This window comes from Eumetopias jubatus, unplaced genomic scaffold (genome assembly GCF_037043125.1).
Source record: "Eumetopias jubatus isolate StellerSeaLion01/CBP00866 unplaced genomic scaffold, mEumJub1_p1.0 scaffold_7, whole genome shotgun sequence".
Taxonomy (NCBI): Eukaryota; Metazoa; Chordata; class Mammalia; order Carnivora; family Otariidae; genus Eumetopias; species Eumetopias jubatus.
Window position 1 is genome coordinate 48,788,755 of NW_028274813.1, and position 27,672 is coordinate 48,816,426.

The window sequence follows — 27,672 nt, forward strand, 5'->3', positions numbered from 1 at the left end:
GGTGACGGTAGGTCAACGATGCGCTTGGGATAGGGAAACACATTCCCAACCAGACACCAGGAAAGGGCGCTTTAGCCCTTCAGTCTCCGGGCAACAGGAGTGGTGTCGTTTCCTCCTTTAGCCTACAGGATCGCGGGCTACAGCCCGCCAGGCACCCGGGACCGCGAGCTCTCGGCTGGGGAGCTGGGATGGAGGCGGAGCTTGAGGGTCCCCAGCTCGGGCCAGGTTAGGGGCCAGGCGAGCCGGGCCTGGGACCCGGGGGGCGGGGCGGAGGCGGGGAGGGGCGGGGCAAACCCGGGAAGGGGCGGAGTCGCTGCCGTGGCGCCAAAAGGCGAACATGGCGCCGGAGCGGCTACGAAGCCGGGCGGTCTCTGCCTTCAAGCTGCGCGGCTTGCTGCTCCGGGGGTGAGTATTCCCGGGGCAGTTAACGGGACAGGAAAGCCAGGGTCAGGCGACCGCGCCGGGCAGCCGTGCGCGCCGTGCGCGCCGCGCGCCCGTAGGCGGCTGGGCCTTAAATCACAGAGACCCTTAAAAAACTTGAAGAAATGAAATTGATCTCGCAGGGTCCTTCTTAAGTTTCCCCGACGTTCGCGCGGAGTCGAAACGTTTCTCCCAGGTGGGATGTGGCTCTCCTTCGGCATGTGCTCCATTGAGCCAGAGAAGTAGCCGTTTATTGGCACTGTGACTTGGGCACGTCTCAGCTCCCCCTCCCCCAAGTCTGTGCCTTAGCAAAATGGGAATAATAACAGAGCAACTTCACGTAGTTTGTGAATCATCAGTTGAGCGACCTGGGAAAGCCCATATACGAGGCAGTAGTTGTCACCTTATTTTGTGAAAACTGTGAACCCTCCCCTTTCTCCGTTTTGGGTTAGGTATTATTCCTGAGTGAGAATTCCTAGAGAGTTAAAAAGTGGGTAAGTTTGAAGCACGATCCTGGATCCCCCTCCTCCCCACTTAAGCATTCCCTTTAGAACTTACCTGATAGGTTTCCTGGCCATAATCATGTTTTCTTGTACTTACAGAATGCACTTTTCTAATACTTTTCTCACTAAGTCTGTTTTGTTTTTTTAGAATACAGTATTTTTTTTGATACATATTTAAATACCTGCTGGATGGAATATACTTTTTTTGTCCCATGTTATGATTGCACTTGCTGTGTGTGGAGAGTTTTTGTTTTTGAAATAATGAGTTTTATGAGCCTTTTAACTTTGCTTTTGGCTTAGTGGTGAACAAGGGCAAGAATGGATATGCTCTGGGAGAAAATAACGAATTTTGTTCGATTGATCCCTGACATTTTACAAACATGAGCAGTTGATCAATTAACTTTTCTTTCTTTTCCCTTAGAATCTGACCTAATATTCAGCTGTCATTCATTAATTAATTTAGTCAGAAATACGCTGAAATCGTGTCTACACAGATTTGAGCCAGATCATTATAGCTTTTACAGGCTTTGGTCTATCTTAAGATCACTGTGCTGGGGCCAGGAGTGCAAGAGAGAGTGAGACACTGTGGAGCTTGGGGGACAGATAGCGTATTAGTTACTTATTGCCATGTAACAAATTACCCCAAAACTTAGAGGTTGAAAACAGCACACACTTATTATCTCACGTTTTCTGTGGGCCAGGAATTCAGGTAGGCTTAGCTGGGTTCTCTTAGTTCAGGGTCTCTCATAAAGCTGCAGTCAGGATAGGGTCATCTCAAATGTCAGTTGGGCAGGATTTGCTTCCAAGCCCATTCAGTGGTTGGCAGGATTCAGTTCTGCCAGGACTCTTGGACTTGGGGCCTCAGTCCTTGCTGGCTGTTGGCTGGAGGCCACCCTCAGTTCCTTGCCATGTGGTCCTCTCCAACATGGCAGCTTCCTTCATCAAAGCCAGCAAAAGAAAGAGTAAGACAGAAGTCACAGTCTTTTGTAACCTAATCAAGGAAGTGACATCTTGTTTTAAAAAATTTTACTTTTAAAATTACAATACAAGAAAATGCTCCATTTTACTATAGTCTATTGTTAGAAGCAAATTACGAGGTCCAGCCCATACTCAAGGCAAAGGGCTGCACATGGATGTTAGTACCAGGAGGCATGGATTATTAGGGGTTGTTTTAGAAGTCTGTCTACCATGGATATTAAAGTAGTTCACAGTTACTTAGTTTCACTTGTGAAAAGGATCCCAAGAAAGAAGTGCTCTGATAATGTATAACAAGGTAACTACTCTAGAGTTAAAGAAGGGCTTCATTAAAGAAGTGGTTTGAACTGTATTCAAGGATGAACGGGACTTGAGTAGGTGAAGAAAAGAGGGGGGAGAAATGACCATATAGAAGCCCTGAGGCAGGAGAGCACTGGAGGAGCCTAAGGAGATTTGGCAGGGGCCAGATCCTGTATCCTAAGAACTGTCCCACCATTCACCCAAAATGTGTGTGATTTTTAGGGACTTCTTACTCATCAAATATCTATGGACCATGTTCAGAATGCTGGGCACTCTGCCAGAGGATGGCACAGTTCTAGTTTTTAAGGAGCGTCATGATAAATTGGAGAGTCATGATACCCACACATAAAACAATCACCGAGCACCCCAAGTTAAGAACAATTAGTATGATGACTCTAACAATAACATTGACGTTAAGTGTGAAGTTGTATGCTACAAACAGAATGGCATGCAATTAGCTAATTGTTTAGACAGTCTTCATTCTGAGACCTATTGGTATTTAAATCAGGGATTTGTGTGGATTTTTTTTTTTTTAAAGTTCAGCCTTATTGAGTTCTTTTGGAGCAGGGAGATTCTTGTGATTTCAATGAATGTTGCTTCTATGACTATATTCATATGTCATAGTTTTTTCTAGTCTAATTTCCTAATTTTAAAATTGAAAACAGTGATGAATTTAAGCAGATGCGTTAGCAAATCAATAAATATATACTTACTTAAGTGTCTGTTATGTTCAGGACATTGAAGCAAATGAAACCCTGCCTTAAATGGAAGGTGATAACTGGTACAAAGCTATTGTGATGTGTCAGATCTGAGGTGTATAGGAATTTTAACAATTTAGAAGGGAGGGGAGGTTGCAGCAGGTAGGGCTGGTCTAGGAAGGCTTCCTAAAAAAAGATGTGATTTGGGGCTTTAAGAATGGTTATGTTGCAGGGGAGAGAAGGAAGAATTTGTTCAGAAAGGACAGGAGAGGTGAGCACTGCTTGCAACGAAGAGTGAATAGATTTTAATTTCAATGCCACGTTGATGAGTGTTTGTTAGTTGTGGGCATAAAACTTTGAGCCTCATCTTTTCTTTCCATCCCAGTGAAGCCATTAAGTACCTCACAGAAGCTCTTGAATCTATCAGTGAAGTAGAGCTTGAAGATGCACTGGAAAAGATCATCGATGCAGTTGAAAAGCAACCGTGTAAGTAATATTTTCTGATAGCTCTTAAATTGTTAATACAGATCTACATTCTCGATTAGATTTATAGATTTAAGTGGAAGTTGAGGATTCCATATTAAGATATTCCAGTGATATGAGACATACCCATGGTAGCACTTCTTCCCAAGGGGTAACCTCTGGTTCCGTTGCAACTTCAGGATGTTCCCCATACACCCTTACAGATCTTTCCCCTCACAGAGCTCTCACTGCTAGCTGTCCTGCACTTGACTTCTGATTCTGATCTGGTCCCTACAGTCACTCTTGTCTCTCTGCATGCCTACTACTTTGTCTCACTGAGGTTCAGTACTCCTAAAAGTTTTTTGGGGAAAAAAGAATAAGTGAGCAGGGCTAATTCTTCCTTCTGGCTTCAGCCTTTCTCAAGGGATCTTTCTGTTAAGTACTTAACCTTCTACCACAAGCATGGGCCTGCAAAGGAGAACTGCTTTTCTTCTAGGTACGGACGTCCAGTGTTTCTAGAGCACTGAGGGACAGAAGCAGGTATGGCTTGGTCTCAGGTGTCCTATCGATGCTAGTTTCTTCAATTATGTAGGAAGACATACATTCCATGATACAGGAGAGATTACCATTATGTCTCATTGTCAATTCTAAAGGCGGAATTTTAAATATACCTTTGCTTTTAAAAACTGTTTTATAGTTGAAAATTTAGAAAATTATTAATTGTGGAAAAGTAGTATATATTCCTTTAAGATGGTACATAGTATTTTGCCTGAGAACATAACAAAGTGTTCAGGGGTGCCCACTCTGGAATCAGGCTTGGGTTTGTGTTGCCATGTATACTTTCTAGCTGTGTTCTTGGGCAATTTATTTAGTCTCTCCAAGTTGCACTTCCTCCCCCTTTTACATATTAGCATATGAACAACAGTCTGTCTATAAGGACATCTAATCTAATGGCATAATGCTTGTGAAGTATTGAGCATAGTGTCACACATTTAGTAAGGCCTTAATAAGTGGTGGCTGTTATATCTGCTACTGTCATGCCCATGGAAACATAGCATTGGTGATAGAAAGTTCTACTAATGTATCCTTCTTGGACCTAGGAGTTTCCAGAAGTGTTTGTATAATTGAATTTATATTATTAGTCAGTATTTAGAAAAGTAAGTCATTTGGCTATGTATTAAGATATTATAAGTGTATTTGAGTGTAGAAAATGAAGGTTTTTTGAGATATGACTTGTGTTATTGTTCTGACCTAACCCTTTTTTTTGTCCTGAAAACTATGTAATGAGAATCTCAGGGTTAGTCTTTGCAGATTATTTTTAGGAAAAAAGCTATCTGTGGAAATGAGTAATTTTTATGTGTGTTTCTAAGATTGAACTTTGAAATTCTTTTCTCAGTGTCATCAAACATGATCGAACGGTCTGCGGTGGAAGCGGCAGTCCAGGAATGCAGTCAGTCTGTAGACGAAACTATGTATGTGGATAAAATGAACTTTTCCCCCTGCTGGCGATATGAAGTGCTTATTTTATTTATTTATTTATTTATTTTAAAGATTTTATTTATTTATGTGACAGAGAGAGACATAGCGAGAGAGGGAACACAAGCACGGGGAGTGGGAGAGGGAGAAGCAGGCTTCCCGCAGAGCAGGGAGCCCAATGCAGGGCTTGATCCCAGGATGCTGGGATCGTGACCTGGGCCGAAGGCAGACGCTTAACAAATGAGCCACCCAGGCGCTCCTGAAGTGCTTATTTTAAATGGTTTTCTTGGGGAAAGAATTAGTGGTCAGTATTTTTACAGTGGTTATTTCTTAGTGTTTCTTCTTAAGTGATAGCTTGCATTATAAACCTCATTAAGTGACTCATCTTTACTACTTTTTCCTGGGGATTTGAGATTACAGTGTTGTTTATACCATTACTAACTTTTGCCACTACCCATTGGATCTGACTTTATATTCTGTATGCTGCCAATAAATTGAATTGAATATTCAGAAGTATACTTTTGCTTTTGCTCTTAGGAAAGTGCAGTGTCCAAAGAAATTCAGCGACTTACGTTGGGTCACATGGTGAATGGCAGGGAGGGTAGAACTTTAGTTTTATGATTCTTTCTGCTAACTCATGTTATGAGAGCTTAGGAATTTATATGGCAATAATTTTTCTGGGTTTTGTTTCTAAGTGTCCCTCTTTCCTTTCCTCTTTTGAATATGATACTTCTTTCCAAATTCACAGGATTTAACTGGGAGGAGAACAACTGGGAAAATGGACAGAGTATTAACTTTAATAGTTTTTTCCTCTTTGGGGCAATGGGGATCATTGGTAGGAGTCATTACCATAAGGAAACAGAGAAATTGAGGAATTTTATTTATTTATTATTTAAAATATTTTATTTATTTGACAGAAAGAGAGAGAGAGAGTACAAGCAGGGGGTGCGGCAGACAGAGGGAGAGGCTGAAGCAGACTCCCCTCTGAGCAGGGAGCCCGATGCGGGGCTCAATCCCAGGACCCTGGGATCATGACCTGAGCCGAAGGCAGCTGCTTAGACTGAGCCACCACCCAGGTGCCCCAAGAAATGGAAGAATTTTAATTTTCACCTTGCAAACTCATTACTTAAGATACTAGGGTACCTAGTATCTTAAAAAAAAAAAAAAAAAGATACTAGGGTACAATGACATACCCCTAAAGCCATCAATAGAAATTCAAAATGACTGTATCGAAGGAGAAGGATTGTAATCATAAAGTAAGCATTAAAGTTAACTGTTTCTTTCTAGCTCTTTATATGCCACAGTTAGCCAATGAAGAGGTCCAGTGGGACTGAATGGTAAACAGTCTTTGCAACTTAAGTTGTTAGAAAATTGTTATATTATAGCATAAGAGAGGCTTTCATTTTTATAGATGAAGAAGTGGCATGAGAAGTCAAATAACCTGTCAAGATTGACCCACTAAAAAATGGTGGAACGGTACCTGGAATCTAGGTTTTCTTCAAGTCCATAGGTTCTCTCCTACTCTATACTAGGTGTTACCACCAGGATAGCAAGAACGTTTTTGACCATATTCAATCTGGGAAATAAACAGATAAAATTTTAGGGAAGATTTTTTAGGTTGGAATATTTATGCAATAGTGCTGTGAATTTTTTTAAAACTTCGTTCAAACATGGTTATGTTAGTAACAGTGTCTAAAAGTAACTTATTTTGTTGAATTTCTTTCTCTAACACTGTAAGTGTCAAGGACGTGGCCAGTATTTTGGGGGTTCTTTTTCTATTTTATACCTGGTTTCTGGGACACTTTTGCATAATATTTTGGATTAAAAAACTTTTGGAAATGAATCGTATTCTTTAATAATATTATATAGCTCATAACAGTAGTACCCATGGGGAGAGATTTCTTTCAAGATATAACTATTTTATACATACATGTTCTTTTTCAACAGATGACATTCTTAATTAGAAGTTAACTTGATGATGACGATGATGATTATTTTTGCTTGAGAGTACTGGCAATGCTTTCTTGTCTCTGAGAGGAAGATTATACCCCCTTATTATGACACTCTAAGAAATTATGTATATAACCTGTGGAAAGTACATTCATATACCATAAGATTATAATAAAGTTTTTATGCTCACCTAAAATTCTTATATTTTAGTAAATCAGGTCTATGTTTTTGTGGGCTGTTTTTCAGAGAACATATTTTCAATATCATAGGAGCATTTGATATTCCACGCTTTGTGTACAGTGCAGAAAGAAAAAAATTTCTTCCGTAAGTATACCATCTATTGATTTTAAGCTCATTTCAGATGTACATTTCTTTCAGAAGGCATATAGTCCATGATTCATTTTTGGCCTACCTTTGTGTATTGTGACAGGTAAAATAGGCATTTCTTTTTTTCTAGTCTGTTAATGACCAACCATCCTGCACCAAATTTATTTGGAACAGCAAGAGATAAAGCAGAGCTGTTTCGTGAACGATATACCATTTTGCATCAGGTGAGCTGAGGGGGGAAATGAGACTGTTGAAGCTTAGGTAAGACTTAGTGTTAATTAAAGGATGGAATTTTGTAGTCCAATGTTTGTCATTCAATAGACTCTTATTGGGCTTTCTATGTTTGAAACCATATGGGGGATACAGAAATAAAAACAATTGTTTTTGTGATGATAGAAATAGCAGCAAACATTTATTACCTACTTTTAATATGCCGAACATTGTGTTTACCATGTTATGGACATACTGATACCTCACTTAATCATCACAACGTCAGTATATGTATAAATGCTACTGTCCTCATTTTTTTCCATTAGTTTTTAAAAATATTATTTATTTATTTGACAGAGAGAGAGCAAGCACAAGGGGGCAGGGGGTGGGTGGGGGTGGGCAGAGGTAGAGGGAGAAGCGGGGCTGATCTGGATCATGACCTGAGCCAAAGGCAGACGCTTAGCTGACTGAGCCACTGAGGTGGCCCACTATTATCTTTATTTTACAGATGAGGACCTGAGACCTAGATAAGTTTAGGAACTTGACCAGAAATCACATATAGTCAGTATAGACAGGATTTGAATCCAGTGTGTCTGACTCTGGAGCCCAGCCTTTGCCTACTGCACTATACTAGCTTCTAGCAGCTTACAGCCTGTGAAGTTAAAGCACAAATACATATAAAGTAGAATTTTATATGTTCTGTAAAAGAGATACAAACAGAATGTATTCATTGGGAAAAGCTGGGAAGCCTTTGGGGAAATGATGGCATTTGACATGGGCCTTGCCTGCTCTGATCTCGTGGTGGATCACAAAATGGTGAAAAGGTAGTGGTAACAGTGTGAACAAAGACACAGCAAAGGGAAATAGTGGACTCTGCAGGAAATGATGAGCAGTTGGTCCATTTTGTGTTTGGAGGAAGGCTCGTGAAGAAGAGTAGTATAGGATAGGTTTGGAAAGGCAAGTGGGAGCCAGATTGTGGGAACGCCTTGGATGCTGCTCTCGGCAGTTGGGACTCTGGTTTCTTGGTACGAGGAGCCTCGGAATATCAGAGACAGACCCAATCACAGCTGGTTTTGTGAACACTTCTCTCCCAGCAGATTTTGAGATGAATTAAGAATGTGAGAGAAGACTTAGGGGAGTCTGTGGTATTAGTCCTGCCAGAAATGACAGCTGGGGTGGGGGGGGCAGGAAGTGGCAAGGGTTGTAGACAGGGGACCACACTGGAGCACTGGAAGCCATCATTCGTGGTGACTGGGTGGATGTGAAGGAGAAGGGAGAGAGCAAAGACTCAGAGATGATTAAGGTTGTGAGTCCGAGAGAGTAGGACAGTAGAATAATACATTAACAAATAAGAAAAACGGAATGTTTGGGGAAGATGATGCAGATGACGCAGGTTCTGTTTTAAACATTTGAGTTAAGGTTGCCAGTGGGATGTCAGGTGAAAAGTATACCTGGAGCTGAAGAAAGAGATCTGGGCAGAGAGAGATGTAGGGGCCATCTTCCCAGAGGAGTAGATGGAGCTGCAGGGATGGATGAGACCCTCTGGGAAAGAGGCAGCCGTGGGGAGGTAGCAGCGGAAGGGAAGAGGAGAGAATTGGGGGGGGTGGGCAGGCCAGGATGGTGTTAGATGGCAGAAGCATAAGAAGGTTTCAAGGAGAGGATGGGCAGCGGGAGGAAGCCTGAAAAAGGATGAAGAGGGTGAGCACTGGGGATGCCTATTCTCTGCTGCTTCCATCACCTACATTAATATTGCCAGATCAGTCTTCCCGATGTAGAGCTCTGGTATTGTCGTGATTTTGCACAGAAGTCTTTCAAAAAGGAGGCTTACTGCCTTTTGAATTAAATACAGATTATACTTAGTGTTTAAGATCTTCCGCTGCATCTTTTTGGCCAGATCTCTACTTTTCCTCTAAAAGTTCCTCTGTGCTGGAACCAAAAATGAAATACAGAATTATTGTTCATTTCTTCTCCTTCTTCTGTAACTTTGCTTATACTATTCACTCTCTGGACTGCTCGTCCCTCTTTTCTCTGCTGCTGAAACCTTCCTAATTCTGGAAGGGCCTCCTTAAATTCCTCCTCTTTTCTAAACCTCTTCTTGATCGGTTGGTTGCAGTCTCTTCCTGCTTTAAACCACTATGTCAGTATGTCTCCTACGGCATTTACTAGAGTTAGACCTGCCTTGCATTTGGGGTGTTTATCCCTGTTATCAGACACTCCTTGTTTATTTTCTCTGCCACATTTGGCACAGTGCTTTCCATAGAGAAGATGCTCAAGTAAATACCACATTTCTTTTTTGTTTCTGTGCTCTGTCTCACAACCCTGAGATCTGATCTGAGCTGAAATCAAGAGTCAGACGCTTAACCGACTGAGCCAACCAGGCACCCCTTAAAAATTACATTTTAAAGCCCATTATGTTATTTTGGGTGTGTCACTTAACCCTTCTGAGCCTCATTTATTCTTATCTGCGAAATAAAAGGGTTGGATTTTAGTCCATTCACATATTTATTGCAATTATCTCCCTGAAAGCAAATCTGATCGTTTTATTATCCTACTTCAATATCTTTGTTTTCCATTGTCTGTAAGATACACTTCCTGGCTTGGCATACAGAGAGAGTCTGTATTGTCAGGGCTCTTTTACTGGAGATTACAGAAACTCAGACCGACTAAAACAGAAAGAGGCATTTATTGGCTTTAGAGGTCCACCAGTTTCAAGCATGGCTGGATCCAGGATCTCACACGTCATGAAGCATCTACCTCTTTCTATCACCCAGCAATTTTTTAAAAATTGATTTTACTTTCAAACAAGTTCTCCCTATGAGATGACAGAGGCCGCTGTAGCCTCAGCAGCACTTGGAAAGGGAGCTCTTCTCTTCTAGTAGTTCTAACAGTCTCCTAGCAGCTCTTAGCCTTAGGCGCTTGCTCAACCCTGAACCATTCACTGGCTAAGGGGTGGAGTACTTTGATTGACTAGGCCTTAGTGGCCTGTTTACAGAAGGGGGAAGGGACACCAGCCCTGGCTAAACTACAGGGACCACAGTGGGGCGGGGCAGACGGTTCCCCAAACAGAGGCTCCAGCTCATCTCTTACCTTGTCTGACACTCCACTTTGTGCACCTCAGGAGCCAACTATACTAAACTTTGTATCACTTCCCAAATACTCCTTTCCTCTTGTAACTCTTTTCTTATGACACATCCCTTCCTCTGCCTGAAATGTCTTGTCTCTTTTGGTTTCTTACTAGCAAAGTCTTATCATTTAGGGTCTCGTTAAATGCCTCCTTCTGCCTGGGGTCCTTTGTTGTATGGCGGCCCTTGACTCTTCTCTCTCACAGACTCCTATGCTCTGAGGATGACACTTGGTTTGTTGTCTTCATATCCTCAGCTGAGAGCGCACTGCTGCCAGCTACACAATAGAGCTTTTTTTTTTAAAAAAAATTATTTTACTTTTTTTATTTTCAAAATTGCATTGCTAAGTATTTGTATATTAAAATATGTGGGCTTTCAAATTTGTTGAGACTAGGGGGTAGTAACATTAGGTTAAGGACAGTGTTTTGTCAGAGTACTACTTTAATGAATTTTTAAATTTTAATGAATTTTAGTTTAAAATGTCTGATTCAGTAATTCATGTGAATCTTTTTTTATAGAGGACCCACAGACATGAATTATTTACTCCTCCAGTGATAGGTTCTCACCCTGATGAAACCGGAAGCAAATTCCAGGTTAGAATATTACCCTAGTTGTTTAGGGGGTGTAAGTATACAAGTTAAATATTCATTGCTTAATTTTAATTTATTAAAATTTAAATGTAAATGAATCACTGGTAACTGTTTAACCAACTAACTGACTTGGGCATGCTCACTGTTAATCAAGTCCATGCCCTGGGTCCTGGGTCCTGCAAATCTCTAATAGAAGCTACCACTTCTTTGGGACAGGTCCTGAGACTGTGGTAGCCCCCAGACGGTCTCTGGCCACCAACACAGATCCCTAGTCCTCCTGGTCTATTTGCTGTATATGACATTGGCTTTCTGATCAACTGTCAACATTACCCTTCCTCCCCTCACTCAAACTCCAAAATCCTGGTCTTGTTCCAGCCCATCCCTCTAGTGACCACCACACACTTACTCAGCTAAAATGTGCTCTATCCGTTGAAGTGAAAAGTTTACTTAAGGCAGTAAGGAAACAACATTTACAGGATAAATGAGATAGCCAGACAGGCCACAGGGGTGTTGGGGCCTGAGAAAGAGGTGAGAGGGAGAATTTTTTCTGTCACATGCGCTCCTCCCACTTTTATACTCCTATACTCTTTGTTCCCCTTCGTTCCAGCAACACACAGTCACTGTCAGGGTTGTGGGGTTGAGCCCCCTGTCGGGCTCTGTGCTTAGCTCAGCACGGAGTCTGCTGGGACTCTCTCCCTCTCTCTCTGCCTCTCCCTACCCCCCCATCAAATAAATAAATAAATCTTAAAAAGAAAAAGAAAAGCATCAGAAAGTTTTTTTTTCTTTAGAGAGGGAGGGAGAGGGTGTGGGGGGAGGGGCAGAGGGAGAAGGAGACAGAATTTGAAGCAGGCTCCTCGTCCAGCATGGCTCTCACAACCCTGAGATCATGATCTGAGCTGAAATCAAGAGTCAGATATTTAACCGACTGAGCCACCCAGGCGCCCCAGAAAAGATTTTTTAAAATAGTGTCCCAATCATTACCACCTTTAACTTAATGAAAAAATATAATGGTCAGATTGAGAATGTAAATAATAATGACAGCCTTTCAAAATACTAATATAACTTTTTAAATAGCCCACTAATTTGCAAGAGGTACTGACCAAATAAATAAAATTTATATTCTTTTCTATATTTTAAAGGTAAATGCACTTACCATTATTCAGAATACAGTAGTCCCTCTCTGACCGTGGGGAATATGTTGCAAGACCCCCAGGGAATGCCTCAAGCCACAAGTAGCACCAAAACCTGTATATACCATGTTTTTTCCTACACATACATACCTGTGATAAATTAGGCACAGTAAGAGATTCATAACAATAATTTGTACTCAAATAGAACAGTTATAACAATATACTACTTTAATAATTATGTGAATGTGGTCTCTCTCTCAAAATTTCTGATAGTATTGTAACTCACCTCCTTCTTGTGATGATATGAGATGATAAAATGCCTACATGCTGAGATGAAGTGAGATGAATAATGTAAACATTATGACATAACTTTAGACTAACCACTATTGACCTTCTGACAATTCATCAGAAGGAGGACCATCTGCTTCTGGGCTGCGGTTGACAGAGGGTAACTGAAATCACGAAAAGTGAAACTGTGGATAAGGGGGAACCTGCTGTAATATGGTATGAGACTTGAGTCATTGCTAAGAGCCTGAGTTGATATTTTAGCTTTTTATAGGATAAATTCTATTTTCTGAGTTTTATTTGATTTTCTGCTGTACAGTGGTGTAAATACTGAAATGTGTACTCAAAATTTACCTATTTATAAAAATATTAGTTTCTTCAAAAAACTTATTTTCAGTCTTTAAGAATTTATTTTGTCTTATTTTAAGCTTAAAGCAATAGAAACGCTCTTGGGCAGTACAACCAAAATTGGAGATGTGATTGTTCTTGGAATGATAACCCAGTTAAAAGAGGTGAGTTAAACTTAATAAGCATCAGACTGTTGTTTTCAGCCTTGGGACTGAATTTGCGTGGTCTGAAAGTAGTCCGCAGTGACCTCTGGTTGAACCACTGATTTGCGTGGTCTGAAAGTAGTCCGCAGTGACCTCTGGTTGAACCAAGGGGACTGAGTTTCTGAACAAGCAAGGCTGCAGACCACATCCTGCTCCCTGGGGGAAGGACACTGTTGACTCTGTCAGGTGGAGGCACCTGGTGAGGCCCGTGGGGCAGTCCACCAGTGTCCTACTTGCCCTCTCCGGATTTGCAGCCGTCGTTCTCCACGTACCCTTGAGGAGGCTCAGTCTCAGTCAAGTGATGAATCTGAGGTGACCAGACTAGCAAATGGAAACGCCTAGACGAGAAATTGCTCATTTTTAAAAAAGCCACTGTACTCTACTGTTTTCTGTTGTCAATGTTGTATTTTAATTATTTTCACCTAGTATTCATTTTTACATAAATATGGACATATTTTTTTTTAACTTTTTTAGGGAAAATTTTTTCTGGAAGATCCTACAGGAACAGTACAACTGGATCTTAGTAAAGCTATATCCTTATTTATTTATTTATGGTTTTCTTTATTGCGATTTTTTTTTTTAAAAGATATTTATTTAAGAGAGAGAAACAGCATGAGCAGGGAGAGGTTCAGAGGGAGAAGCGGGCTCCCCATTGAGCTGGGAGCCTGATGTGGGATTCAATCCCAGGACTCTGGGGTCATGACCTGAGCCAAAGGCAGTCACTTAACCAACTAAGCCACCCAGGTGCCCTCTTTATTGAGATTGATGATAGTAGTTTTTTTTATTTTTTAAAGATATTTATTTCAGAGAGAGAGAGAAAGATCATGAGCAGGGAGGAAGGGCAGAGGGAGAGGGAGAAGCCAACTCCTCGCTGAGCAGGAAGCCCAGTGTGGGACTTGATCCCAGAACCCTGGGATCATGACCTGAGCCGAAAGCAGACACTTAACCGACTGAGCCACCCAGGTGCCCCTTTATTTTTATTTTTTTAAATCTATGTTACATGAGTTGGAGATATTGATTATATATCATTCTCAAGTTAGCCTATTTGGATTCCCACTGTAACTTACATATGGCGATGATATAGCAATCCAGACCTAATCCTAGCCAAAGACAAAAAAAACTCCAATTCTCCCTTATTTGGAGAATCCAAACAAATCACTGAGGAAGTTTAGAACATGTTAAGAATGATCCATACGGTCACTATTACCAAACTACATCTTAGAATCAGACATGGGACATTTAAACCTAAAACTTTTAAAGCTGTCATCTATTCACAGTTTCAAGTGTGAAGCCTTTGCATGTATTATTTAGAAGGCCTTTGGGCCCAGAATGTGTATTGACTTTATCATCACCTCAAGCACAGAAATATTTTCCTCAACTGTTGTGTACCAGTTCCATAGTGGCTTATACACAGAGTCATGCTTTGTCTTAGCAGAAGGTAAGTCAGTATACTTTTTTCCTGTCCTCCTCATCATTCTACAATAAAAGCATTTCTACCTTGGTTAAAATATATTAACATGATATAATTGGGGAGAACATTGCTTATAAGAGCACACTTTTGACAACATTAAATAACAGACTGGTAAGTGGGCCTGAGATTTCTTTTTGGGGTGATAAAAATATTCTGAAATCAGTGGTGGTGGTTGTGCAACTTGTGAATATACTACAAAAACCACTGAATTGTATACTTTAAAGGGTAAAGTGTAATGACATGTGAATTACATCCTAATAAAGTGGAAAAAAAACCCCAGATTTTACACAGGGTCATAAAATGAAGCATTTCCTAATCTTTGTACCTTACCTCTCTGGACTCTAACATGTATTGTGAAATTAAGAAGTGGCAAGTTTTACTTCTGAACCTATTTCTATTTCATGACTTTTTTTTATATAGAACTGAGACTGTCTTTGGCTCTGAAGGTGTTATGTAGCTTGGGGGGACTGGCAACTTCCGTAGTTAGTTGACAGAGGTTGAGACAAAAGTTTAGCATTACTGCTTTGTGTTCCACAGTTTCTTTCTTTCAAATGAGAAGAATTGGACAAATGAAGGTGATTTGTTACTTCTCTTTTTTCAGGTTGGTTTGAAGATCAGGTGTTTCATGTCAATGCCTTCGGATTTCCACCCACGGAACCCTCTAGTACTACGAGGTAGAAGATGCTGGACTGCAACTCTATGGGAATTTTGTAATATTGGCAGTAGTGAATGTAAGATAGGATATCATATCTCAGTTATTATAAGGCCTCAGGCTTTGTGTCAGATGCAAAAAGTAATAGACAGTGAGAGTCAGAAGACTGGGCTGTGTATGTAACTGAAAACTAGCACATTGATTCCTGACAACTTGCAGTCTCATCTCCATACCTTGGCTTTTTATGGGAAAGATTTCTAGTCTTCCTTTCTCACTTATCTATAAGGTTGATTAGAAGTTCAACTGAAATAAGAGATAGGAAAACACTTAGAGGAATATAACTTTCATGTTAACATAAAGCCTTATTTTGTTTTCTACAAGTAGGCTCCCTGCCTGCTTATGATTTATTTTAATATTTGCTTTAATCAGTTTTAAAAGACTCAGATACAACCGTTAAGTATTTATTTACTGTTTTTGTATTTCTTATTTTAGGACATTTAAGTGTTTGCTTTTCAAGTGCTACAAATAGTATATTTTCATGGTACTATGTACACAGAGGGGAAATTACCTCATTAGAGAGAAAGGAGCTAAATTTGTAAGATTGTTAGAGAAACATCTCCAAAAAGGGGCACCTGGCTGGCTCGGTCAGTGGAGCATATGACTCTCGATCTCTAGAGATTACTTAAACATAAAATCTTAAAAAAGAAAGAAAGAAAGATAAACCTCTCCAACAAAATACAGGATAGAAGCTAATATTGTGTCATAATTACCTAGGGCATACTATGGAAATACTAATTTTTTTGGAGGGCCTTCTAATACATCTGTGAAGACTTCTGCAAAACTAAAACAACTAGAAGAAGAGAATAAAGATGCGATGTTTGTGTTTATATCTGATGTTTGGTTAGACCAAGGAGAAGTGTTGGGCAAACTTCACACCATGTTTGCTGGTGGGTGCCATTCTTTTCTACTCTTTTGAACTCAGTACAAGGGGTCATATCTTAAAACTCAATTGTTAAAAAAATGTATCTTTCTGAGTAGTCTCTTTTCTTGTAAATGCTGATTCAGCAGTGAGATATTTTAAATGAAACCATCTTAAACACTTAAAGTTTTACATTTGAAAAATTACTGTGTGTGTGTGTGTGTGTGTGTGTGTGTATTCATGAGAAATAAGAATTAGTCCTAAGTATAGTATGAGAATGGATAAGAGCTTGGGCTTTGGAGTCTGACAGGAGTGGGTTTAAATTGCAGCCTTAGACCTTGGCCAGGTTACTTAATCTCTCTTAGCTTATAGGGATGTTGTGAAAATCAAGCCATTGCAGGGCCTGGCATATAGTAAGTGCTCAATAAATGGGCAGCATTGCTACTATTATTTAAAAATAATAGTTATTAAAATAAGTTATTATTAAACTAGTAAGTTTTTATTATTAAAAATTCATGGTTAGGGGCACCTGGGTGGCTCATTTGGTTCAGCGTTTGCTTTCGGCTCAGGTCATGATCGTGGAGTCCCAGGACTGAGCCCTGCATGGGTCTCCCTGCTCAGTGGGGAGTCAGCTTCTCCCTCTCCTTCTGTGCCCCCCACCCCAGCTCTTGTTCTCTCTCTCTCTCACTCACTCTCTTTCTCTCTCGAATAAATAAATAAAATTAAAAAAAAAATTCATGGTTCGTTTCAGTCGGTGGAGTGTGAAACTCTTGATCTCAGTGTCATGAGTTCAAGCCCCATGTTGGACCTAGAGCTTACTTAAAAAACAAAACAAAACAAAAAACCCCTCATAGTTAAAAGGTTTTTAATCTGATTTCTAGACTCAAAAACTGATATTCATTTTACTCTTATTTTTAGGTTATTCACCAGCACCTCCAACCTGCTTTATTTTGTGTGGTAATTTTTCATCTGCACCATATGGAAAAAATCAAGTTCAAGCTTTGAAAGGTATTGAAGGTCTACTGAATAAGTATTTCTACATTTATATAAACTAAACTGATAAGAAGTGATCTATAATATTTTAATTTCATTCAAAAGCTGTAGGATTGTATCTAATCAAATATAATTGGATATTTGTGTGTATTATATTCAAATTAAATTTAATATCCCTTTAAAATTTTAGATTCCTTAAAAACTTTGGCAGACATAATATGTGAATATCCAAATATCCACCAGAGGTAATGATTTCTACTGCTATATTTTTAAAAGTTTTTTTTTAAAAACAAAAAATGAATTCTGTTTGCTATCCATGATTATTAAGAAAAAAATGAAAAAAATTTGAGAAAATTAGTATGCTAAGAGATAAAATTATCCTCATATCATGATAATGTATGTTACACTGTACTAGAGATTTATAGTGAAAAATATTAAAAGGAAGAATGATACTTTCAACTATATTTTGAATTTCTTGGTGACATTAAATATCTAGAGCTGCACTCTTCAGTATGATAGTCATTGGCCACATGTGTCTCTTTAAATTTAAATTAAAGTTAAGTATAATTTAAAATTCACTCACACTAGCCATAGTACAAGCACTCAATAATTGGACAGTGCATATATAGGCATTTCCATCACTACAGAAAGGTCTATTGAACAGTGTTAGTCTGGAGACTTTTGGTAGTTCATTTATTAAAATGCATAAAATTTTAAAAATATTAAAAATTCATTATTGAATTAAAGGCAATAACTTGTTTTTAGACTATTGGATAGTGTTGCAATAATTGTTTTTTTTAAATGAATTATGTTAAATTTTGCTATAGTAGTCGTTTTGTGTTTGTACCTGGTCCAGAGGATCCGGGATTTGGTTCCATCTTACCAAGGTAAGTTTTGTTTAGATTTTTCTAACAATAAAACAAAATTTGTACCATTCAAAGATATATTCTTTACCACATAAATTGTTTTTATAGGCCACCACTTGCTGAAAGCATCACTAATGAATTCAGACAAAGAGTACCATTTTCAGTTTTTACTACTAATCCTTGCAGGTAAATATTACCATTTTGTGTTACACTTTTTTTCCTTTCATTTCAAAATTAACTTGATTCTTAAACTGTGTCTCCAAACTTTGAGTACTGTGAGATAGAGAAAAATTTCTCTTTATTTTAGGTTTCTCAAAACTTTGAAAAAAAATATTTTATTTATTTATTTGACAGAGAGAGAGACAGTGAGAGAGAGAACACAAGCAGGGGGAGTGGGAGAGGGAGAAGCAGGCTTCCCACTGAGCAGGGAGCCTGATGTGGGGCTCGATCCCAGGACCCTGGGATCATGACCTGAGCCGAAGGCAGACGCTTAACTGACTGAGCCACCCAGGCATCCTGGTTTCTCAAAATTTAAAAATATTTTAACACGATTTAATTGACTAATAATGAATTTAGAAGCTGAAAAACAGATGGAGATTTAAAAACTGATATACTCATTACACATCCTTTAAGAAAAGTTACAGTCGGGCGCCTGGGTGGCTCAGTTGGTTAAGCGACTGCCTTCGGCTCAGGTCATGATCCTGGAGTCCCGGAATCAAGTCCCGCATCGGGCTCCCTGCTCAGCGGGGAGTCTGCTTCTCCCTCTGACCCTCCCCCCTCTCATGCGCTCTCTCTCTCTCTCTCATTCTCTCCGTCCCAAATAAATAAATAAAATCTTAAAAATAAATAAATAAATAAATAAAAATTTAAAAAAAAAAAGAAGAGTTACAATGGAGGGCGCCTGAGTGGCTCAGTTGGTTAAGCGACTGCCTTCGGCTCAGGTCATGATCCTGGAGTCCCGAAATCGAGTCCCGCATCGGACTTCCTGCTCAGGGAGTCTGCTTCTCCCTCGGACCCTCCCCCCTCTCATGCTCTCTCTCTATCTCATTCTCTCTCTCAAATAAATAAATAAAAAATATTTTAAAAAAATTAAAAAAAAGAGAAGTTACAATGGAAACGTGAAAAGATTATGCATTTACTGCGTGTGCCGCTCACTGGAATCCTAGGCTGTTAACCCCAGTCCTTGGTTCTCCTCTCTTTTCTGCCTGCATTCACTCCTTTGGTGACCCTATCCACTCCCAAGGCTTTCAGTACCATCTACCTATCGCCCTGTCAGCTCCCGACCCATTCTGTACCCTTCTTTATCAGAGTTCGTGGTACCTTTATCCTTCCAGTCACTCAGGCCAAAGACTTTTGGGTTTCTCTCACATGTAGTTTTACAGGAAGTCCTTCAAAAATTTGAAGGAAGTCTTCAAAATATATGCAGAATCTGGCTGCCTCTCACCACCTCCGCCTCTGTGACCCTCTACCATCTTCTCTCGCCTGGGTTCCTGTGATAGCCTCGTAGTTGGTCTCAAGCATATCCCAAGAATAGATATGCAGCCTACATAAACTTTAATGTTATAAAAAAAACCTCCCCTTGCCCTCCTTCTATAGTCTGTTCTTAACGATGTGTCAGAGTGATCCTTTGACACACAAGCATATCACATCCTCCTTACTGATCCTGAAAGATGGGACCCCCCTTGCGCCATTCAGCCCGCATCCTGGCAGTGGTAGTCGCGGCCCTGCATGATCTAGCCTCCTGTGCCCTCTCTGAGTTCCTCTCTTCCTCATTTATTCCAGTCGCTATAGCCTCCTTTCTGTTCCTCAAACATGCCCGACATGCTCCATCTTGGGGCCTCCGCTGTACCCGCTCCCTCTGCCTGCACGGTGTTCTTCCTCCACCTACCTGCTTGACTAAGTCTCTTGCCTCCTTCAAGTCTGTCCTCAAATCAGACTCCATTATCGGCTCTACCTGTTTTGATCATCCCACTTAATAGTCCAGCCTTCTGGCCCTTTTCTTCTCACAGATGATCGATCCCTAATAGCCTGAGTTTCTTTTTCCCATACAGTTAATCATCTCCCAATATCCTTATATAATTATCATGTTTATTGTTTATTTTCTCAGACTGTCCTGCCTCCATTAGAATGTAAACTGCATGAGGACTGGGATCTTTTTGTTTTGTTCATTCATCCCTAGAATGGTGCCAGACACATATGAAGAGCTCAATAAATTACTGTTGAATGAGTGGATTAATAGATAGATTCTAGCTGAATTTTTGCTGTGGTAAACAATGGGAAGGGGGAATGGCTTTTATCATAAAACATTTTGCCTTTTAAACTATCTCCTATTTTTTCCTGAGGAAGTCAAATTCAACAACTATTTTCATTTCAGAATTCAGTATTGTACACAAGAAATTATTGTCTTTCGTGAAGACTTAGTGAATAAAATGTGCAGAAACTGTGTCCGTTTTCCTAGTAGCAATTTGGATATTCCTAATCATGTAAGTTAAGAGTCTTCTTTATTAAACTGTCTTAAGTATTGCATTATATAAAATTTTGTTAAGCCACTTAATAATTTGCCCTTTTATGTTTATTTATGGTTCAAAATAATCTGAACATACTTTTGTTAGTAAGTTAATTTTTGTTACTAAGTCAGTGTTTCTCAACTTTCTCACTGAAGTGTCCCCTAATGGGCAGAGGAAAACCTTAGAACAAACAGGAAATTTCTTTGAAGCTTCCTATTTTGCTTTTAAAACTCATAAATCTTACGTTGTACTTCAAAATATATGTATATTTGTTTTAAAAAAAAAAGTTCCTCACATTCATTATATGATATGTCCCCATCCCGGAGGATGTATAGTGTTTATCTTGTAACTTCAAGTTTCCCTGACATAAACTTATCAATCCCTGGTTACATGTACCCCCTGTACCACTTTGGGAAATGTGGAAGTAGATCATACAGAGCATGTTTGGTATTTATTTTATAACATTAAAGTTTATGTAGGCTGCATATCTATTCTTGGCATTACTCAAGCTGTGGAATTATTTTTAGATGAACATAATTAGTAACTGAGTTTATTATACAGCATAAGTATAATTGTTCCAATATGACTGTTTGGGGAAGTAGCTTTATGATATATGGTATTAAATGAAAACTTACAGATTTTTCCTAAAATACAGGATAGTTAATTTCATTTCATTTTTTAAAAAAGATTTTATTTACTAGAGAGAGAGAGAGCGGTGGGGCGGGGCAGAGGAGAGGGAGAAGCAGACTCCCCACTGAGCAGGGAGCCCGACATGGGGCTTGATCCCAGGACCCTAAGATCATGACCTGAGCTGAAGGCAGACGCTTAATGGAACTGAGCCACCTGGGCACCCCTAGTATCATTTTGTATTGGTATTTCCTAAAGCTCTATGATTCAAAGTCCTCCTAATTGTTTCTCAAATTCTGTAAGTTCTTTTGGTAATTGATATTTAATTTAAAATGATTTGTTAGCAGTTTTAATTTTTACAAATGAACTGACATTTGTTTTATATCATTCTTTTATAGTTTGTAAAGACTATCTTATCCCAAGGACACCTGACTCCTCTACCCCTTTCTGTGTGCCCAGTGTACTGGGCATATGACTATGCTTTAAGAGTGTACCCTGTGCCTGATCTCCTTGTCATCGCAGACAAATACGACCCTTTCACTCTGACCAATACAGAATGCCTCTGCATAAACCCTGTAAGAATATAGTTAACGTTATATAGTCCTAGTTTGTCAGGATTAGAGTGTTATTTCTTTAAATTTAAAAAATATATATTTAGTAAAATTATTGTTGTATAAAAATGTACTATAAGTGAAACATTGAATTAATTTGGTATACACAGAAAGTTCTTCAATGTTCAGGAAAGCATGTGACTATAAAGTAATGCAACTTAAAAAAAAATACACCAAAGCTTATAAATCCAAATGAGTATTTTCCCCTTCAAAGTAACTGCCTTGGGATTCCTTTCTGGGAATTGCTTTCAGAGCCTATATCTCAGTCTCTTTAAATATATTAATGTCCTTTGTGGATGATTTTGATTTTTGGAAATTTGTGCAAGTCCCAGAAATGCGTAAGCCTGATGAATGTGGAAATTCTTACTGGGATACAATTTCTACAGAAGTATGATTGCCTTTTCAAATTTTGGGAATGATTACTGCATAAGTATTGTTGATGTGAAACAGAGTATCTTCACTAGTGATTTTTAATCTGTATGTTTCCTTGATTCTTGTGAATTTTAGACTGTAATACTTTTTTTTGCTTCATCTAGGTCATTTCTAGAAACATCATGAGTGTTGGTTACTGCTTTCCTCAAACACTCATTTATTTTGTCGAACTTCCTCCAAGACAGGGTTTCTCAACCATGGAACTATTGACATTTTGAACTAATTTTTTGTTGTGGAGCACTGGCCTGTCCATTGTAGGGCACTTTGTAGCATCCTTCGCCCTTCATCCCTAGATGCCAATGGCAGCCCCCAGTTGTAACAATCAAAAATGTCTTAGGATATTTGCCAGATGTCCCCTGGGGGACATTTTCAGTGGTTGGGAACTGCTCTAAGGAGGAGCACAGTCAATGGATTTGGTTTCATGGTTTGAAATTTATGGCCTGATTTTCGTAGAATCTTTATTCATTTTCCACTATTCTTTCACAATAAGGCTATTTATTTAGATTTAACTCTTTCGGTGTTCTCATAGTTATTGCTTTATTTGATAGCACCTTATTTCTGAATTTTTCCACTTTCTCTTCCTGTAGGCCAGTGAACAACTACCTCCTACACCATCATTATATACTTTTTTACTTTATTTATACATTTTGGGCAAGCCCAAAACTTGCTTTTCACATTGCTTCATCCCTTTCTTTTCTTTTTAAAGATTTATTTTCTTTTATTTATTTAATTGACAGAGAGCATACGTGAGTGCACAGGCAGGGGGAGGGGCAGAGGGACAGGGAGAAGCAGGCTTCCTGCTGAGCAGGGAGCCCGATGCGGGGCTTGATCCCAGGATCCTGGGATCAGGACCTGAGCCCAAGGCAGACGCTTAACGACTGAGCCACCCAGGCGCCCCTAAAGATTTATTTTAGAGGGAGAGAAAGAGAGAGAGCAAGAGTGGGGGTAAGGGCAGAGGGAGAGAATCTTCAAGGAGACTCCCCGCTAAGCGTGGAGCCCGATACAGGACCCAATCCCCAGCCCAATGTCACCACCCAGGAGATCACTTCCCAAGCCAAAATCGAGTCGGACGCCCAACTGACTGAGCCACCGAGGCGCCTTTCTTCAATCCCTTCTTGATACTTACTCACCCTAATGAATGCCTGCAATGGGCCCAACATTGAGTTAGTGCTAGGGACACAGAGACTGAAATGAGAAGACCATCTCTGCCCTAGTTTAATAGTAGACAGTTGCTTTGGGGGCACCTCAGAGGGCCATCAATGCCGATTTTCACTGGAGAGAGGGGCAGGAAAGCTGTCTTGAACGTGATGTTCAGGTGTCTTATGTGCATATGTAGCATCACACGGTACTATTTATTTCTTACACTCCTAAGAATTTCCAGTTACATCTGTCAGTATTAAGACTGTCTAGCCAACTTGAAAGACTTGCTTCAAGTGGAAACATTTTATAGTAATACCTTCTCTCTATAAAGATCAGGAAAAAAAAATCTCTCACTACTTTACATCTTATAACTTTACTTTTAAGTCATGACCAAGGAATTTAATCTTAAAATAGGAATTCTTTTACAAAGTTGAGTATTCACTTACCGGCATTTTTTTTCTCCAAAGGGCTCTTTTCCAAGAAGTGGATTTTCGTTCAAAGTTTTTTATCCATCCAACAAAGCAGTAGAAGATAGGTAAGTATACCCCCAGAAGCAGCAAGCAGGCACTGCCGGCGTTGTAGTGCTGAAAATCCGACGTCCTGTGGGTGTGCTGAGGTGTTAAAAAATGTCTGTAGTGGTCCTTCGGAAATGTTTCAGGCTGAACTTCTGGTCATACTGTGGGACATAGAATGGTATGTACTGGATAAAAGAGATTAAGAACTGTTTTCTGAGGGATATGTCATACCAGCCAGGGAGGTGGGCTAGTTCTTTACAGGCTGACTCTTCATGATGTTTACTATTTTGAGAGGTCAGCCCCACCCTCCACGTGGTTGATTCTCAAAATTTAGGTAATCTGCCTTAAATTGACATTAAGGAAGTGTGTGGGAGGAACACGGGGTGTTAGTGTGGTGATGGTGAGGGGTTGGGGTTGGGGGGTTGTCTTGGGAATAAAGAATAATCCACCTGGGAGGGGTAGTGGTTTTCATAGGGTGATCTATAGACCACCCTCATCAGAATCCTCCATGATCCTTTTTAAAAACGTTGTTCTCACTTAACCCTGGCAGGGGAGATACCATGATTATGAAAGTGGTTTTCCCAGGGTGAGGCTTATCTGTTGCACTCCCTACGTGCTGACCCCTGTGATTTCCCCAAAGTGAGAAATCTAGATGCATAATTTATGGTAGCGGGGGACCGTGTTTGAGCTCTCTCCTGGGGGAGGGGTGTTAAGTTCCAGGATCCCACTCCAGACTTACCAAATGACTCTCTAGTTGTAGGGCCCAGGAATAAGCATTATTGACACTATTTCTCTTGGAATCAGGCATCCTAACATGCGATTTCTCAGTTAATCATATTTTGAAAAAGCTCCCACCTTCAGATAAGAACAAGTGACCAAATAACTGCCTTGCAGGTTCTTGTCAGAGAATGTAATCTTGGACACACAGCCCAGTTGTCTTTATTTTTTGGTAATTAATGTATTTATTTAAATAAAAATGAGCACAAGTACATGATAAAAATTTCAAACAGTGCTTAAAGTATAAAATTGTAAAGGAAAAAATACATCTGCTTCCTAACCTTGAAACCATGATTAAGTTTCTTGTATATTTTAAAGATTTATTTATTTGAGAGAGTGCGCATGCACGTGAGTATGGTGGGGAAGGGCAGGAGAGAGAGAGAATCCTCAAGCACACTCCTGGCTGAGTGCAGAGCTTGACTCGGGGTTCAATCCCAGGACCCTGAGATCATGACCTGAGCAGGTATCAAGAACCAGACACTTAACCAACTGAGTCACCCAGGTGCCCCTCTTATATATTTCTTGAAAAAACAAGTATGCATTGTTCTTGCTGCTCAGTACTCATGGAAGATGTAAGTCCATTCACTTTATGAGATATTGTAAGTTTTCCTCTTTTACTCATTTGACATATATTTGATTCTTACTGTATTCCACACACTGCTTGGTTTTTGGAATGAATATAACCAGACAGATACTCTCATTAAGGTCACAGATACTCTATTCTATAAGCCCCAAAAGTGTTTGACTTTACCTAGCCCATGTTGAATCCTGAAAAACCAAAATTGATTTGGAATGCCCTTAGGTAAGAGCAAGCACTTGCCTCCAGTGTCTCGGCTGCCTGTTGTCACCTGGATGCCCCTGAGGGCATTTGATTTTGTGACCCCAGGATTTTACTGAGGGGGCTATCTGCCTGGAGCATATTTTGTCCACTTTGAGAATGACTTTTACTGAACTGCAATTTGATGTGAAACTTACTCTGCTATGAAAACCAATACTGGGAACTTTCAGCAGGGCTCAGGACAAAAGGATTCTGTGTCTATCCCAAGCAACTGTTTATGTTTATCTTAGGGGAGACTGTGAATCTTCTAATAAACTCCCTTTGCTTTAGCTGTTAGGAAGCACAACCAAATGTGTAGCCTACTCCTCTACCTGCAGAATAATTACTAGCATAAATGTTGGGTGCAGCCCTGACTTCATCTTTTTTTTTTTTCTGAACTGTATTTTCCCATTACTTGAATTTCCTCATTTACTTTTATCTTTTTATTACATCTGTCTCTGCAAACCATTTCATATTCTTTTTTTAAAAAATGAGCTGGGATATAAATAAGTAAACCACAATAAGAAATTAATCAATTTATTAATTAGGATAGCTCAAGACACTTCAGTTACATTTCTGGTAATGTTCCCTGGCTGCCATGCAGAATTGTTTTGTGTTCTAAGCACTTTTTACAGAACTCTGTGATAGTTCCCACGTTATTGTATTAGAAATCACATATGTACCTGTCGTCTTCCTGAAAAGTTTCTATTATTGCCCTTGACTTGAGTTGATGCTCACCATTCATGGAGTTGAAATAGCTGGTTCCTTTATCTTTTTTTTTTTTTAAAGATTGTATTTTTTATTTGACAGAGACACAGCGAGAGAGAGAACACAAGTTGGGGGAGTGGGAGAGGGAGAAGCAGGCTTCTTGCCGAGCAGGGAGCCCGATGTGGGGCTTGATCCCAGGACTCTGAGATCATGACCTGAGCCAAAGGCAGATGCTTAATGACTGAGCCATCCAGGCACCCCTCCTTTATCTTCTTTATAGACTCAAGATACTGAAAAGCCTTGACATGATTTCCAAACTATAATTTAGTTTTTTAGTGCTTGATCAAACAGGTTGATGTACGTCTATTTTTGAGAGAACAGAAAACAGCTTCAAGATATAATGGAATCATTTGGTCTTCCTGCTACTTAGTTTCTCCAAAGAAGAAATCTTTTGGTAAATTATTTGTGATATCATATTATAGTGTTAATCACAGAAATGTAGTTAAAGTAGGTAAGGTTAACCCTGTTTCAGCAAGGACTCTCATATGTTTATTTTTAAAACATAGTATTGGTGATGGAGTGGAGAAATACCCATTTTCACATATAGTTGGTCGGAATAAAAAGTGGTAAAAACCCGTATGGAGGGCAATTTAACAGGATTTCTTAAGACCTAGACTGTATATACCAGCATGTACATTTCTAGGAATTTATCCTACAGGTATACTTGGGCTTATGCGTAAAAGTAGGTACAGGTGTTTTTATTGTGGTTTTTATAATAGCAAAACAAACAGTTTAAATGGTTACCCATATGGAGGCCTCTGGGTGGCGCAATGGGCTGAGCATCTGACTCTTGGTTTTGGCTCAGGTTGTGATCTCAGGGTCATGAGATCAAGCCCCGTGTCAGTCTCAGTGTAGAGTCAGCTTGGGACTCTCTCTCCTTCCCCTGCTGCCCCCCGGCCAGACTCTCTCTGAAATACATAAATCTTTTAAAAAAAATAAATAAATGGGTCCCCACTTAAATGTGTCTACTTCTTCAGATCTTTTCTAATGTATTTAAATTTCAAAGCCTTAAAGGAAGGGATTAGTTTTAAAAGTTATAGGTAAATATATTACTGATTGAAAAAAGGCATAGAATAGCGTTCATTGTATTGTACCACTTATGTATGTTTTTAAAGCATATACCCCCCCATAGATGCTTATATATCATTAGACTATCTTTATAAGGATAAATAATTGCTTCCAGGAACAGAAATAGAATGTGAGACTGACTTATTTTTCACTCTGTCCCCTTTTGAATTTGGAACAATGTGCATGTAATGACCTATTTTTAAAATTAAGTCCTTAGAAATGTACAATAAGTTAGGTTTCCAACATGTTTAATTTTATGAATTTCTATTTTCAGCAAACTTCAAGGTTTTTGAGATTCTTAACATCTGAAGAAAGAAAATTCATCAGTTTCTGCTTAATTTTATATTTGTGATTTTGATAAGTTCCAGTAAAATTATGATAACTCTAGAATGTTCTTAAATTTGTATTTTATGAAATTTTGGTATTAAGTTATAATAAACATGGTACACTCTACAGTTTTATAGCAAAAATATTTTCTGTATAGTCTTAATATGAAAATATGCATGAAGA

General features: G+C 39.4%; 1 protein-coding gene and 1 non-coding gene across 2 annotated transcripts; both read left to right on the forward strand.

Moving 5' to 3' along the window:
• The first annotated feature begins 323 nt into the window (after positions 1–323).
• Positions 324–27,544, forward strand: POLE2 (DNA polymerase epsilon 2, accessory subunit). Its single transcript, XM_028100017.2, has 19 exons — positions 324–405; positions 3,282–3,382; positions 4,755–4,830; positions 7,031–7,108; positions 7,242–7,335; positions 10,962–11,036; positions 12,877–12,960; positions 13,474–13,530; positions 14,389–14,437; positions 15,072–15,144; positions 15,897–16,069; positions 16,960–17,049; positions 17,225–17,279; positions 17,862–17,921; positions 18,009–18,086; positions 20,275–20,383; positions 21,433–21,609; positions 23,685–23,752; positions 27,437–27,544. The coding sequence occupies exons 1-19, from the start codon at positions 338–340 to the stop codon at positions 27,453–27,455; spliced, it is 1,584 nt and encodes a 527-aa protein (XP_027955818.1). The 5' UTR covers positions 324–337; the 3' UTR covers positions 27,456–27,544.
• Positions 24,266–24,430, forward strand: LOC114209103 (U1 spliceosomal RNA). The gene has a single exon (XR_003609248.1). It is a non-coding gene; the product is annotated as a U1 spliceosomal RNA (small nuclear RNA).
• Positions 27,545–27,672: the final 128 nt, after the last annotated feature.